A 16171-nucleotide genomic window follows, 5' to 3' on the forward strand; every position below is an offset into this window, starting at 1 on the left:
CTGTGGGGCCCTCTCAGTTTCCTTTCTCCATCATTGTGACAAATTCATTGGATTTAATTCAATTAAACCTAGGGTCAGTTTTGAAGAGATTTATTTAGCAGGTAAACCTCTTTTGTACATTTCGAGGGAATTTTGAGTTTCCATAGTCAAAAACCACAGATCAGTTTAACCAACCTTTATGGAATATCACCTTTGCCCAAAGACCCTTTAGCTACAGTGATGGTCTACAAAAATATGAACTGTAATTCTTGCAATACAGGAGATTAGTAATAATGGTAAATATAATGATGAAGACACCATGAATAGCTAACATTTGTTGAATGCCTTTCTGTTAGGCACTTTACTAAGTATTTTAATCCTCCCAACAATGTATGAGGTAGGGATTATAATAATTCCCATTTTATGGTGAGGACTCTGAGGTTAGGAAATTATCCTAACTTAAACGTTAGGTATAAGCATGAATAGAAAGGTGTTATCAGCCTATAAAACATTCCTTTATGAGTGATACAAGTGCTATATAAATTCAGAGAAAAGAAAAATAGTTTTAGAAAGCCTTGATCAGTGAGTGTGAAGTACATGGTGGCCCAGTTACTGTTTGGTTGCCCATCTCTCCTCCCTCGGGATCAGCACCCCCTTACTTGGGAAGAATTGTTTTCCTTTTCACTGTGAGGTTCTTTCTGGCTATGCGGTGGGGCATATTGCCTCAAACTAACCCTGTTCCAGTCTTGGAGAACCTTGAAATTGGAACCAAGGGAAGAGGATTGCCTCTTGAATGGCAATTCTCTAAAATCTAGTCTGAGATGCTGATGCCTAGTCCCTGGGTCTGTGGAAGGAGCTGGGCTGTGAGAGCGGAGAATGCTGTTGATGTCAACAGAGAGGCAGGTGCTAGGAGCAGAGAGATGGAGGCCTGGAGGGTTTCTGGGCATCTCTGAGGCTTAGGGGTTGGATCATTGTCTTCGTTGCTGGAACAAAGGACTTACCATACCTGCTCTTCTGGGAATGAAACTGTCCTGCTTTGCAAAATAAAATGTCATTAGAAAGAGATCTTAAAAACCCCACACCATAGACATGTGCACAGATCCCTAGAAGTATTCAGGTTCTGTCTGTTGGGTGCTAAACCAAGACTCTCAAGTATGTTCTAAAGAGAAACTGGTGTGTGTAGGCTGTGCACTCCCAGGGAGATAAAAATTTATGAACTTTATGGGTTGGGCTTGGTGGCTCACACCTGTAATCCCAGCACTGTGGGAGGCCAAAGCAGGTAGATTGCTTGAGCTGAGGAGTTTGAGACCAGCCTAGGCAACATGGTGAAACCCCATGTCTACAAAAACTACAAAAATTAGCTGAGCATGGTGCGATGTACCTGTAGGCAGGAAGATCGCTTGAGCCCAATAGGGAGAAGGTGCAGTGAGCCATGATTGTGCCACTGCACTCCAGCTGGGTAACAGGAACTTTATGGGGAATGGGATGTTGGAGATTGAGTAGAGACTAGAGGAAAACAAAAACAAAAACAACCTCCCCCGACTTGCCATACCATTCTTTTAAAAAAAAGTTAATTGGCAAATTAAAATTGTATGTATTTATGGGGGTATAATGTGATGTTATGATATATGTATACATTGTAGAATAATTAAATCCAGAGAATTAATATATTCACCTCAAAACCTATTTTCTTATGGTGAGAACATTTGAAATTTACTGTCTTAGCAATTTTGAAATATATAATGTTTCATTGTTAACTACAGTAACCATGCTGTGCTATAGATCTCAACAAAATATATTCTTCCTGTCTCAACTAAAACATTGTACTCTTTGACAACATTTCTCCATTCCTCTCACTCCCTCCAAAAACACCCATTCTTTATGTTGAAGAGAATGGCTAAAAAGTCCCAGCCGGTTTCAACTGACAGCTTCAATGTTTTCCCCATCACATTTCAATGTTATTAATAAAAAGGGGAGGGGCAATATATAATTCGGACAGGCTGAAAGTACCATTGTAACCACTTTCTTGACTTCACAGAAAAAGTCCTCCTGTTTTCATCTGTAAAATGGGAACTACATGAATACCATTCTTCTTTTCTTCAGTCTGCAAAGAAAAAACAGATGCAAAGCCTTTTATCAATTGCAAAACAGTATACAATGTGTGTTATTACTCACAGTTGTCTTACTGTGACCAAACACTTTATAACCCTATGGCGAGTCAGCCTTACTCTCAGGAAGTGGACAATATTTGGGGAGGAGAAGCAGCAGGATATTTCAGGATGGTAGCCTTGGTGGGTCCAAAAATTCTTTGAGAGAAATGGGAGATAGAACTTTCTTCCTGCTTTGGGTTTTTATCCTGTTAGTCTTTTCTCTCTTCATTCCTATTTTCTATGGAGAATTTCCTGGTTTTGGAGTTTTGGTGAGTTTTATGGAGAGGAGGCAGAAAATATTTAGCTCCAACAGAATGAAAGGATACATGCAAAGGAACCTAGCACAGTACCTGGTACCCAGTTCTCTTTTAACTTGGTTTTATTCGTTCACTCCTGGTAGGACATTAATAAGGGTTTTAGCCCCCTCCTATTGAAAACGATTAATTCAGTTAAGAGTCCAGACAGTGTGGACAAATACAGGGTAGGACAAGCCTGTTTCTAAAGCAGGAGCTGGGTAGGGAGGGTGAGAAGGGCGGGAAGAATAGGGAAATACGTGTCGTCTGTGTTGCTGCTGTTGCAACCACCACAACAAACAAACAAGTGAGAAAAAAAAAAAAAAAAAAAAAAAAGAAAAGAATTGTCCATACCGGAAAGTGTGCTGTTTTGGAAGAGGCTGGGGAAAGTGTGGATGGCTCCAGTGGGTCCTGTTGGATTGAAGTCTGACAGTGGTGATTCCCTTCAACAAATGGTCGCGGTGGGAGGGTACACACACACACACACACACACACCACACGCAGCGCCCAGCCTCCGATTTCAGCGCTGGCAGGAGATAACCATTCTCAGCTCGCCTTTCCAGGGTTATTTTTGGCTGGGGCTGTTTGCTGATGGCAAAAGGTTTCAGCCCCCTCCCAACTCCCTCCCTGTCCTTGTTCTGAAGAGAAACTGGTGCGTATAGGCTGCGCACTCCTAGGGAGACCTGGAGAGGGGCCGGGCGCGCGAGAGGAACCCTGACTCTGCCCAAAGTCTCGCCTTCCCGCCGGCTGTTTTCTGGCGGAGGGTGTGCCCCGGAGGGCGGCGATCGTGGGGGAAGGCTGGGGCCAGGCGCGGGTGGAGGCGTCACTGGGGTCGGGCTAGCAGGCCCTGGAATCGGGCTTTTGGGACACCCCAAAAGTGAGTCCAACTTGGGAAGAAACTGAGAACACCTCGGGCGGTCTGGCAGCAGAGAAGGTGGGCGGGAGAAGATTTTATAGGAAGCCAGAAGCAAACTCTGCTGAGGGAGTCAGTGAGCGGCCTCGCGGAAAGGAGGGGCGGGCGGTCCCCCGGCGGGCGGGTGCAGGGCGCAGGGCGCAGACCTGCTGGGGAGGGGGCCCGGGCGCGAGGCGGAGTCCCGGCACGCAGCCAGGCTGGTGGGGGCTCCCCGGCAGGCTGCAGATTCCCTCGGGCTCAGGGAGCCGCAGCAAGACCGGCCAGGAGGCGCCATGGAGGGGAGCCCCATCCCGGTGCTCACGGTGCCCACCGCGCCCTACGAGGACCAGCGGCCGACCGGCGGCGGGGGTCTGCGGCGACCCACCGGCCTCTTCGAGGGCCAGCGCAACTACCTGCCCAACTTCATCCAGAGCGTGCTGTCGTCCATCGACCTGCGCGACCGCCAGGGCTGCACCATGGTGGTGGGCAGCGACGGCAGGTACTTTAGCAGGACGGCCATCGAGATCGTGGTGCAGATGGCCGCGGCCAACGGGGTGAGTGACCGGATGCCCCTCGCTTCCCGCCTCGCCGCCGCCATGCGCTCTCCTAGCCTATGTCCCCCCACTGCCTCCGGGCCCAGCTGGGAGGCCCCCGCCCGGCTCCACTACCTCACTCCGGCTTCTTCACCCTCCAGCGCCCCACCCCCGCCGCACTCGCAGCCTCCCTGGCGCATCCCGGACACCGGGTTCTATTAGTACCCACCGCCCCCAAAAACCTTGAGGGGTCTCCGTCGTTCCTGGAGCCACTCCGGGCGCCCCGGACTCTTCTCCGACTCTGGCCACATCCCGCACCTGCTCATTTTTCTTTCGGACATTGTCTTGCCCGGCCCTGTCATTTCCAAGGCAATTCCGGGTTTTCCATATTGTTCCCAACACGTTCGCTGCCCACCGTCCCCACACAATCTTCTTTCGCAGGCTCCCAACAAAATCCCCCTGGCCCATGCCCTTTTTGCAATAATCTCCCAATCCCCTAAGTCTTAGCTCTGCTTATTTAACAGTAGTGGTGTCACAGAACACACACATGCACACACACACACGATCCCTGACATATTTGGCAAGAGTGGGCCCTGAAGGTTTTTAATATTTTGGTTCTTTAACCCGGTGGAATTATTGAATGAATGATTTATTTAATTACGGTAGGGATGGAGTGGATCAATTTGTTTGATGTTAAACAGCCTGAGCTCGCAGTTCCCAGGAGGCATATCTCTAAATGGTCTGAAATGAGATTTGCAGTGGTTTTCTTAATGCAATTCCCAACTTCTCTCCAAATGCCTTTTGGCATTTGACAACATTTCATGCCTCTTCCTCTTTCGGTTTTCATCCTTGTTTCCTCTCCCTTCTCCCACGACCTCGGTAGTCTTCTTTTGCAATCCAGATTCTCAGACTTCGGATTTTTCTCCCACTGCCCCTTTCCTCACTGTCCTATAACTAGAAGCACCTTTTGGTATAGCCCCATATCCCAGTTTCCTCTTTGCCAAGTCCGGCAGCATCTCAAGGACATCTACAAGAGGGATACCTAATTTCAGGGGTCTCTGAATTATCTGTGGAAAACGTTGTCTAAAAAAGTAATTTCATCCTTATTCATGCTACCAGACCCACACTCACAGAATTTTTCTTTAATGGAAAGTCTCTTGCAGATGTATAAATGAGTGTTAACATATTTAAAAGCAAAACTGAACAATTCCCTGGCATTTGAATTTTCTCCTTCCTTCCAACCCTCTTCTTTTCATTTTCTCGTTTATTATTAAAAACATTTTTAAAGGATCTCCATGCTTCATATTTATCTACTATAATTTCCCCTCCTCAGTGTCTCAGGGATGGGGAAAGAGGATTTTTTAAAAAACATAATAAAAAACAATTGGGAGAAACAGGGCCAGTGGTGTTGGAGTGGGTGGTGGAATTGTGATTTTTGACTCCAGCAGACAATGATGCTGGAGATACGGGGTTTGTATTTCTCTCTGGCTGCTCACTTGGGATTGAGGAAGGTTGGCTAGAATCAGGGAGTTGAAGAGAGGTTGACAAACGGTCTTTCACTCTTTTCTGACAAGGCTGTTCCCATGGAGTGATGGAGAATAATGAGCCTTGGGAGAACTACGGGAGCTCTCATACTCCTTCCCCGGCCAATTTTTTTAGGGAGTGAGAGAAACATGGCCTGAACAATACTTGTGTGTCAGGATATTTTTGAAGCTACAGTTGTTGATTTGCATGGGCAAATTTATGTCTTATTTCTTGGCCCACTTTACCATAAGGACTCCTCAGTTTCTTACTTCAATGGGTCTTCTATGACAAACACACTTTATTAACTCTAAGAGTGAAATTTATTTTAGCAGATAATTAGCATAGGTCACTTATGCTTAAAATAGAGTCAAATTTAACCTACTAGCTGTTATAAAGGACAGATGACAAATTAAAATCCACATAGAAGCATCGAGTCTTAAATAGTCTGAAAGTACTACTTCTAAGAGGGGTGGGCATAGGCGAAGGGAATGGTGGACATGTTTCAGAATTTCAAACAGCCAATTTTAACCAATCTTTTCCTCATTTTGTTTTCCTTCTGGGGGTCTTATGCTAAAGTGAAATGAATAGCCCTAAGGCTGGCTTCAGGAGAAAGATGGTCTAAAATAAATGGATAATTATAAGCAAAATTGGTCTTGAATGATTGAAAATTGATAAGAATGTGCTTGTCTCCTGATTTGGCACGTTGAGTTAGACTCAGGAGTACTGAACTTGTATTCCAAATGCTTTGGTCTTTTTTGATATCCTATTGGATAGTCATAAACAGGCTAGAAAAATATAAAACTAGAATTTATTCTCTTTGAACTGACAAATCTGACCAGTGGGCTGCATTCTTTGTATCTGAAAAATCTTGGTTTTGATTGAAAAAGTTAATTTTACAAAGCAATTTTCTTTTTTTTAATTAAATTTCATTATTTTTTTTGAGACAGGGTCTCATTTTGTTGCCCAGGCTGGAGTGCAATGGCACAGTCTTGGTTCACTGTAGCCTTGACCTCCCCAGGTTCAGGTGATCTTCCCACCTCAGCCGCCTGAGTAGCTGGGGCTACAGGTGCACGCTACCACGCACAGCTGATTTTTGTGTTTTTACTACTGATAGGGTTTCTCTGTGTTGCCCAGTCTAGTCTCAAACTTCTGATCTTAAGAGATCTGCCTGCCTTGTCCTCCTAAAGTGTCATGAACCACCATGCCTAGCCTACAAAACAATGTTCTATGAAAAACTATAGTTACTCTTTGATTATGTAATTGCTGGAAGAGAAGAAAAACATGGAATTTCTAAAATGACAAACTATATTACTTATATTTTAATATCTCATAAAGTTTGAAATAGACATTTCAAACATAAACATGTATAACAATTTTTATAAATTAAAATATACAATTAAAACATTATTAAATTATTTTATTATAAAGTTGTAGAATCAAAAAACATAAATTTAAACAATTTTTTAAAAAATTTATTTTGGGATTTCCCGAGGAGTGATGGAGAATAATGAGCCTTGGGAGAGCTATGGCAGCTCTCATACTCCTTCCTGGGCCAACTTTTTTAGAAAGTGGCAGGAATATACCCTGTTCAGTATTTATTGTGGCTTAGGATATTTTTGAAGCTATAGTTGTTGATTTGCTTCAAACTTTAAAAAATTTATTATAAAATTATGGAATGTAAAAAAATTTATAAAACTGAAATTTTCAAACTTTCAGAAAAGCAGAGAGATGAGATTAATGGCACTCATAGACAAAAATAGAACATAGATTGTAAACATTTTGCTATATTTGTGTCATGATTATTTTTTGCTTGTCTTTGAAAATATATTGAAGAAAATCACATTTTGCCCCTAAATTCCTTAGTACAGATTTCTAAAAAATAAGAACATTTTCCTATATAGTTACAATATCATCTTTTCAAACAAAATAAAAAATCGTTTTTTTGTATCATTTGTTACCCAGTCCACATTCAGATTGCCTCAGTTATTATGAAATGTCCTTTTAGTTTTTGAGACAAAGTCTTGCTGTTTCACACCGCCTGAAGTGCAGTGACACAATCATAGCTCATTGCAGCCTCAGACTCCTGGGCTCAAGCGATCTGCCTGCCTCAGCCTCCTGAGTAGCTAGGACTATAGGTGCACACCACCACGCCCGGCTAATTTATTGTTTTTGTAGAGATGGAGGTCTCACTATGTTGCCCAGGCTGGTCTCAAACTTCTGGCCTCAAGTGATCCTTCCAGCTTGGTCTCCCTGAAATATCTTTTGTGGCTGGTTTGTTCAAATTAGTTTCTTCTAATCAAGGGACACACATTGCATTTGATTATTTAGCTCAATACTTTTTTAACCTAGAAAGTACCCTCACTCTTTGTTTATGTATTTATTTAATGAAATTGACTTGTTGAAAAACTAGTCAGTTGTCCTGTAAAATATTTCCCTTTCTGGAATTTTCTGGTTGCTTTTTATGGTGTCATTTAACTTTTCACTCTGTTTTCTGTTTTTCTGGTTAACTGGAAGTTAGTTCTAAAGGCTTTTAGTCCTGATATAACAAAATACCAAAAACTGGATGACTTACAAACAACAGAAATTTATTTCTCACAGTTCTAGAGACTAGCAAGTTCAAGATCAAGGCACCTGCAGTTTTGGTATCTGGATAGGACCAACTTTCTGGTTCATAGATTGACCTTCTTGCTGGGCCCTCACATAGTGGGAGAGACTAGCTCTCTGGGGCCTCTTTTATAAGGGCACTAATTCTAATCATGAGGGTTCTGTCCTTATGACCTAATGACCTCCTAAAGGCCCCATCTTCTAATACCAGTACCTTTGGGGTTAGGATTTCAACACATTAATTTTGGGAAGACATACATGTTCAACCCATTGCAAGGTTTAGTTAGATTCAGGTTCAACTTCTTTTTTTAAAGAATATTTCATAGGCAATAATGTATATTTATATCCCATCATTAGTGATGCTGAGATGATCACAAGGTTAGGGTGGTTACTGCCTGTCTCCTCCATTATATTCCCCCTTGGGTCAAATCAGTAGTCTGTGACATGAACTTTGTACTGTGTATATTCAGTTATATTCTGTATCAATATCTACTTGATTGTTTTAGCATTTATTAATCATCCTTGCTTGAGATGATTATTTCATTAAGGTTTAAAAATGGTGAATTTCTAATTCTCTAATTCTATCTACATGTTTTAGCTGGCGTTTTTCTATAAGCAGACCATTTTCTTCACAACTGGGTTATTTGGCTACCCTGAAACATAGTTCCTTCTGGAAAGGCAGAGCATATGTTTATTTCTGTCTTTTCAAAATTACTGGTGTTTGGAGTGAAGATTTAGTGAGTTAACCACCTCCACAGGTGACAAAGGAATTTTGTTTTGTCTCACTTTTGCTTTTTTAAATACCACTGTGGATGCTTGGATTTTTATATTTAATTTGAATGGATTAGGGAATAAATGAGAAGATAGTTTTTATCTGTTTCTGCAGTTTTTATGTGGCTATGTGAACTTACATTTAAAAATTTCCAGAAATATTTTAATTCCCCTTTAAAAATATAAACTATGTCATACTATAGAGCAAGAGAAAAACCAATCATGTAAAAAGTAAATAGTATAGTTTAAATGAATTGTGGTTAAGCTTAATTGGTAACTAATTAGTTTTTTATTTTCTTTCTATTTTTATCTGCTTCAGAGCCTCTTCAGCGGTTTAGATCTTCTATGTATCAAATTATTCTAATCTCTTAAAAAGTTTAAGAGCTAAAATACAACACAATGACCACAGGAATGCCTTTGTCCTTTTCTGGCTGGGTACACCTAAGGCAACTTCTTTTCCTCTTCTTTGTTCTCTTCTTCTTTCTTATTCTTAAATCACCTTCAATATTGGACCTGCCTCAAGATGTTTCTGACATTTTCTTTTCTTTCTTTCTTTTTTTTTTTTTTTTTGAGATGGAGTCTTGCTCTGTTACCCAGGCTGGAGTGCAGTGGCACGATCTTGGCTCACTGCAACCTCCACCTCCTGGGTTCCAGCGATTCTCTCACCTCAGCCTCCTGAGTAGCTGGGGTTACAGGCGTGCACCATCACACCCAGCTAATTTTTTGTATTTTTCCTAGAGACGGGGTTTCACCATGTTGCCAGGCTGGTCTTGAACTCCTGACCTCAAGGGATCTGCCTGCCTCAGCCTCTCAAAATGCTGGGATTACAGCTGTGAGCCACTGCGCCCAGTTATTTCTGACCTTTTCTACAAGTCTTCTTTCTCTGGAGATGACATTATGTAATACCACTGTTCAATAGATGTTTCTCTGATGATGAAACTGTTCTATAATCTGCATTGTCCCAGCCACTAGCCATATGTGACTACTGAACACTTGAAATGTGGCTAGAGCAACTGAAGAACTGAATTTTGCATTTTACTTAATTAATTAAAATAGAAATGCAAATAACCATAAGTGGTTAGTAGCTACCATACGAGACAGCAATGATCAAGAATTTAGCATTTAAAATCGATTCTGTTTTGTTTTCAAAAATGGAGTCTGACTGTTACAACCCAAAAGAACAATAGGTTAAATTAACATAAATCACCAAACACTACATACACATTTGGGAAATCCAAACCTGATTTTTTTCTTGTGATAACCACACCGCCTTTTGATTTTAGCCTTGGAGGTAATGGAGTATGGCAGAAAAACCCTGTATCAGCAGCTGGAAGACTCACCTTCTTTTCCTAGCTCTGCCATATATTGAACAAAAGAGTCAAAGTCCATTCAGATGGTTGAAGGGCCTTGGAATTTTGTTTTTGGTTTACACATACAAGTTGGAGGGCAGATGCGTTAGCCTCTTGAAATACCCAGAAACCACTTATTTCCTCATCTAAAAATCAGGTATGACAGCATCATTTAATTATCCTGGGAATCAGATGAAGCACTGCACATGAAAGCATTTTGTAACATCGTAGCACTGGGAAATGTAAAGAACTTTTACTGAAATATAAAGGCGTATGATCAACTGAATATACCTCAGATAATTATGATTTGACTGTATGTATTGAATATAACCTGTAGTGGGCCCCTTGGTAAACAACTTACAGTTTTGTTGCAAGTTTTAGCCAAGAGAAAATTTGTTGACTAGTCATGCCCTATATTGGCCACATGATGAGCAGCAATGTATTAACATGCAGTGCACCTTACAGAATTCAAGAATGTCTCAGTGTCTTGTGAATAGGAAGTTGAAATACAGTGGTATGCAGAAGGCTGGCTCAGTCGGAGCCTTGGATTGTCCTCTGGATAGATGTTTGTGCAGGTTGTATTTGATTCCAGTTGGCCATGAAAAGCTCGTTGCTCTAAAGAATGAGAATATACTTGGTTTGGCGTTTACTAGAACTATCTGGGGAACAAATCTTGGCGTGGCCCCCAAACGAAGCAACAAAGATTTGGAAGTGGAGCAAAGTGGGATGTGGTGGTGGCTCGGGGAGGGAGAGAAGGAGGAAGGGTAGAAGAAAGGAGGGAGGAAAACCTATGCTTCAATACCTAGGGCTTCTTTCCTGGAATGGATCTGAGAGTCTGGGATTGGGTGGCTAACATCTCATCTCTAGAAGGGAGAAAGAACTGGGTGGTGATTGCTTTGTATTTTCTACTGGACTTCACTACAGAATAGGTGAGTGGAATGGGCTACTATAGTCCAGACATTAGGGAGAGAACAGGTTTGTGATACATTAGAAAACTTGAATGAGCCCTTCCATGATTCTCTCTTACCTCTTTCTGCTTCCCTTTCTGAATCCCCATCCCGAAGTTGTGGAATTAGCAAATCTATTATGTGAACAACAGCAAACTTACTAGAGCCCTTGGCTCCACCTATCTCCCTGTTTGTGTCGGTTCATTCTGGATGCTTTTAGTCTGTGGTCTTCATTCACTCTTTTTATGGGGAAGTAGAAGGAGTGGGAGAGGTTGTGAGAACAGCTGGGTCCTCCCAGTTGCTGGAGTGGTTATTTTAAGCTTTGTTTAATGTGTCCAGAGACCCAGATGGCATTTTTAACTAAGCTGCTTTATTAAATCTTGTGATAAAGCATAGTGATGTTTATTGAAAAGGCAGACACACATCAGCAACATTATGTGTGAAACTTGCTCTAAGAATTTTCTATAAAACATCTGTTCTCTTTGAGCCTTTTGTGAACTCTGGAAGTTTGCTAGTTTCTATACGGACTTGAGGACAAGAAGTTGGAACCCACTTTTGGAGAAGTCCAAGCATAGGTATTGGAGTCATTAATCCTAACTCTCTCAGTTTTAAGGCCCCGGATACCCTTCTGTTAGACAACAGTAACATGAACAAGCACTGTAATAGCATTTAAACAAGATTATTTGGAAATAATGGACAAGAAAAATTAGTATAAATTGTTCAGGGATTTTAAAATTAAAGATAAAAAGCTAGGGCTTCAATGGCCTGTGTCAGCCTATAGCCTTAAGAGTTAATTCACAAACACTCAAGGTTTGGCCAATACACCTCCACTACTTCTACTTACCACAGTCAAAGGGACATTTTTAGATTCTTTCATCTGATTTGACTCTCTTAGTTACAAATAAGAGGATATCTAGAATATATATGTGACTCGTTAAAATGAAAATCCACCTTCTCTGAGTCTTCAAATATCTTTCATATCTTACATTTTTAGTGACATCAACTTTTGGAGTCATGTCTGTAGTTGTATGAAAAGAAAAGTTTCAGGAACATTCAACCTCAAAAGTTCTTTTTCTTAGTCTGAAGTCATGGAAGCATTTGAGTTTTACTTTCTCTTTTGAAGTTTAGACTAGTAGGTATTTTGTATAAATATATTTAATTATTGCCTTTGTATTGTTTTTCTCTAGTAAACATCCTGGTTTTTAGCTATCAATATCCAGTTTTACATTTAGGGATTTTTAATGGAAAGAGAAAGGAATCTGAAATCAGAGGACAAGAATTTATTCTACTTGACAAAACACATACAAAATACTGGAAGGAGAGTTTTACAACAAATATTTAATATCTATGACGTAAAAAGGTTTTCCAAATCAAGAAAAATCAAACAATTCAATACAAATATCATCAATACCAATACATGAACAGGTGGCCAACCCTATTAATAACCAGAGAAATATAAATTAAAACAATCCATCAACTTGTAAAAAAGGGTGAAATTACCCAGAGTTGGTGTAGGTGTTGGAAAATTGTCATGTTTGTATACTGTTTATAGAAGTTAAATTGCCACAACTTTTTGGCCAGGCAATTTGGAAGTATATATCTAAATTAATAGAGTAGTTGTCTTAATAACCCAGGAATCTCTTAATCTAAGAAAGTATATTGTAGATTTTTCTAGAATAAATGTACAAACTTCTGTGTACAAGGGTACTCACTGCAGCATTTTGCTAAGGAAGAACTCAGAAAAAAAATCTATATGTTCAACAGAGAACAGGTACATAATTTATGACACAACCACATAATATACACCACTAAAATAAAGGATATAAATTTATATGTAGTATGAAAAAGATGTGAATGATAGCTTGTTGGTGAAAAAGAGCAATGACTGGAATATTGTGTGTAATGTAATCCTGCTTTTCTCTATATTATGTAGGCATAGAAAATAGGATTAGAAAAACATACTCCAGTCAACAGTGGGTATCGCTTGGGTGGAGGGAGTGTAGGATGGGGAAGGAGAGTCCCTTTTCCTATCCCATATACATCTCTGGATTTAAAAGATCATATGTGCATTTGCATTACCTTCAAAATTAAAACAATAATGAAGACAAAAGGAGAAGTTTTGGATTTGAATCATGATACTATTGTTTGCAACTTACATGACTGTGGGGAAGTCACCTCCTGGGGTTTATTTCCTCATTTATAAAAATAGGGAAAGTAATAATACTTGTCTGTGTATCTTCTAGGGTTGTTGGGAGGATTGAATGTGATAATGGGTTACAGCATTATGAATTATTTTATTTACTCATATAATACAATTATTATAAAAATATTTTACTCTGATTAAAATAAAAGAAGGATGAGTTTGTGTGTGTGTTTTAGTCCCAGTAGCTTTACTAACCAGAAGGCGCCTGCTGATGTGGTGATCACAGTTGCTTTGGTGCAGCTTCCTCTTGACTTTTGGCATTTCTCCATGCTGCTAGCTAAGGCTGAGGTGATGACTGCTGAACGTGTGATCTCCTCCCCGTCCCAGCACACATTTGTGTGCGTACTCACACTCATGCACACACAAACACACACATGCGCACTCTATCACAGTACATGAAGTGGCAGCAGCTGCTTCAGCGTAGACTTTCACACAACATAAAGGACTTTTTTGGTGTGGTCTGTGCATTATTTCCTGTTAAGCATGAGCTGAGTCAGTGCCATGCTTTTCCATCTGAAACCTTTCTGAGGCTCAGGCTCTCCCCTCCATGCCCAACCCATGGCCCCCTACTGAAGCCAGATCTTAATCTGCTCATTTCATGAGGATTTTCAAACCGAATGAACTGGGCCATGTGAGAGATTACTGAAAGGAACAGACCAAGCAGAGGCTAAGAGACTCCACGCTAATCTGCTGAGTCGTCTGAAAATGCACAGCTGCAGGAGCTCACGGTGCTTTAAAGTACTTTGGCAGGATGTTTGTCAGGGGGCCTGTTCCTGCAGCCCTGCTGAATGTTTGGTTAGGAGGCATAATCGTTTTTTGGACAGGATCTCCCAAATGTAAAGTGATAGATGCTAATGTGGAATATAATACAGAAGATCCAGCTTGGCTGTCATAAATAACAGTAAATTGTTTAATCTTGCTGAGTTGTAAATCTATGATTGCCAGAGGTCTTTAGTTCACTGGAACGTAGTATGGGGGCAGGGGCACTTAGTAAATAGGCAGTTATTATTTTCCAACCGGACAGAAACTGGTCTGATGGAATTTATCTAAAGATGTATACAAATGTATTTTAATTAATTGTGACAATTACTCAGAGAAAATGCATGGCCCTAAAGAGGCTGAGGGTTTTTTTTTGTTCTACCTATAAAGGTATATGTATATTCACCTATATTCTACCTATATATAAATAAGAGAATGAGTTTCTGTTTTGGGGATATGTATTTATGTGTACCTATATAGGTAGATAGACACATACATAATTTCTGTCTACCTATTAAGGTGCGGTGCCAGATGGAAAGTATTTTTAAGCATTTAGATAGTTTATTCTATAGCATATGTGTGCACATAACCTCTCCATAAAGCTTTGTCTCTTTTCTGGATATATTTAACAAGAGGCTAGAACAGAGTCCAAAATGTCAGAAATGTTTGAACATTCCATAGAAATGAAGGAGGTGTTTCCAAATGACCTATGTTTCTATGGCAATAAATAGAACTTGTGCTGAGCTGGATGGATCAGGAGTAAGGAATTTAAGTGGTATATGACTATTCCAGGCAGAAATCTACCTTTTAAGAACAGCTTTGTGCAGTGAGCTCAACAACATTGATCAGGTAGCAGGCCAGTTCGGCAGTGCCAGTTGGAGACACAGATGGGGACAATCAAAGAAGATGCAGGTCAGGACAAGGATGCAGACATGTACCTGTCACTACCATGGACTTCAGCAGCTTCTTAGTGAGCAGGTTTATGATTAAAGAATAAATACATCATTTATATGTAAGCATATTACAATTAATTTGCTGTTTAGTTATTGGCAAACTACATCCAGATTTTAGTTTTTAGGTTTTTTTTTTTTTTTTTTTGAAACAGGTTCTTGTTCTGTCATTCAGGCTGGAGTGTGGTGGTTATCCTAGCTCACTGCAGCCTTAAATTCCTCGGCTCAATGGATCCTCCCACCTCAGCCTCCCAAGAAGCTGGGACTACAGGTGCACGCCACCATGGCTGGCTAATTTTTCTTATTTTTTGTAGAGATGAGGTCTTGCCATGTTGCCCAGGCTGCTCTTGAGCTCCTGGCTTCAAGCCATCCTCCTATCTTGGTCTCCCAAAGTGTTGGGACTATAGGTGTGACTCACCATGCCTGGCCTACATCCAGTTTAATTTATACCACAGTGTGGGTTTAGTCCTTAAACATGTTTTTGTTTTATATATAACAATTTGAGGTAAAAGAACATTTTTATATTGGTCAGTAATGGTACATTTAAATAATGGAAGACTATATCCATTAAAATCATGTTGTGGAAGAATATTCAGTGACATGGAAAGATTGACTCAAGGGCAAGTGAAACATGTCAAGAGTCTGTTAGGTACTAGACACTGTAAACTGGGTCTTGCCTGTGTTACTTCCTTGCATCCTCCATCACGTGATCTTTTAGATAACAAAACCGAGATACATAGGGATTTGAGATCTTGCTCAAAGTCACTCAGGCAGTAGGTGGCAAAGTCAATTCTTACGTTCTTTCCCATTGAACCCCAAAATCTCAGCTTACTTCAGGGTACTCTGCTTTCTTGACTCAGACCCAGGTAGACCCAATGGACACTTGCAGTTCTTATCCTGGGATCCAGCTGGGATGGTCACCTCATAAAATGGCAACAAGTGGGACCCTTTCTTGTTACCTTAAAGATTTCAGAGTACTTCCTACGTACTGAAATTGCCTAATTACCAGGAAGGACATACTTCCAATTTTTACCACCTCCATTTTGCATCCAAGGAAGATTAGATTTCTTGATCTTCTCAATGAAATCTTGAGAAATGGGTGGGCCGATTGAAGAACAGAACTTGGGCTGCACTTCTAGATGCCTGTGACTTTTCTGTATTTGTTCAGATATTAGGAATTGATTGTGAAATCCACGTTGTTTTGATGCTAATGAACT

The 16171-nt window shown here is 40.6% G+C and overlaps 1 protein-coding gene and 1 long non-coding RNA gene across 3 annotated transcripts in view; one reads left to right on the forward strand and one right to left on the reverse strand.

The window, feature by feature from the left end:
- Window positions 1-1673: 1673 nt before the first annotated feature.
- On the reverse strand, window positions 1674-2870 carry LOC126937910 (uncharacterized). The gene is made up of 2 exons (XR_007719897.1): window positions 2777-2870; window positions 1674-2083 (listed from the first exon to the last, which is right to left on the reverse strand). It is a non-coding gene; the product is annotated as an uncharacterized LOC126937910 (long non-coding RNA).
- Window positions 2871-3038: 168 nt separating this feature from the next.
- The window catches only part of PGM5 (phosphoglucomutase 5), a 180145-nt gene continuing 167012 nt past the window's right edge, over window positions 3039-16171 (forward strand). Inside the window, exons 1-2 of one of the 2 annotated variants that reach the window (XM_050761744.1) lie at window positions 3039-3074; window positions 3554-3868. In XM_050761744.1, the coding sequence (XP_050617701.1) occupies window positions 3608-3868 (261 nt within the window). In that variant the 5' untranslated portion in view covers window positions 3039-3074; window positions 3554-3607. The other variant, XM_050761745.1, reaches the window with a different exon arrangement.

This window comes from Macaca thibetana, chromosome 15 (genome assembly GCF_024542745.1).
Source record: "Macaca thibetana thibetana isolate TM-01 chromosome 15, ASM2454274v1, whole genome shotgun sequence".
NCBI lineage: Eukaryota > Metazoa > Chordata > Mammalia > Primates > Cercopithecidae > Macaca > Macaca thibetana.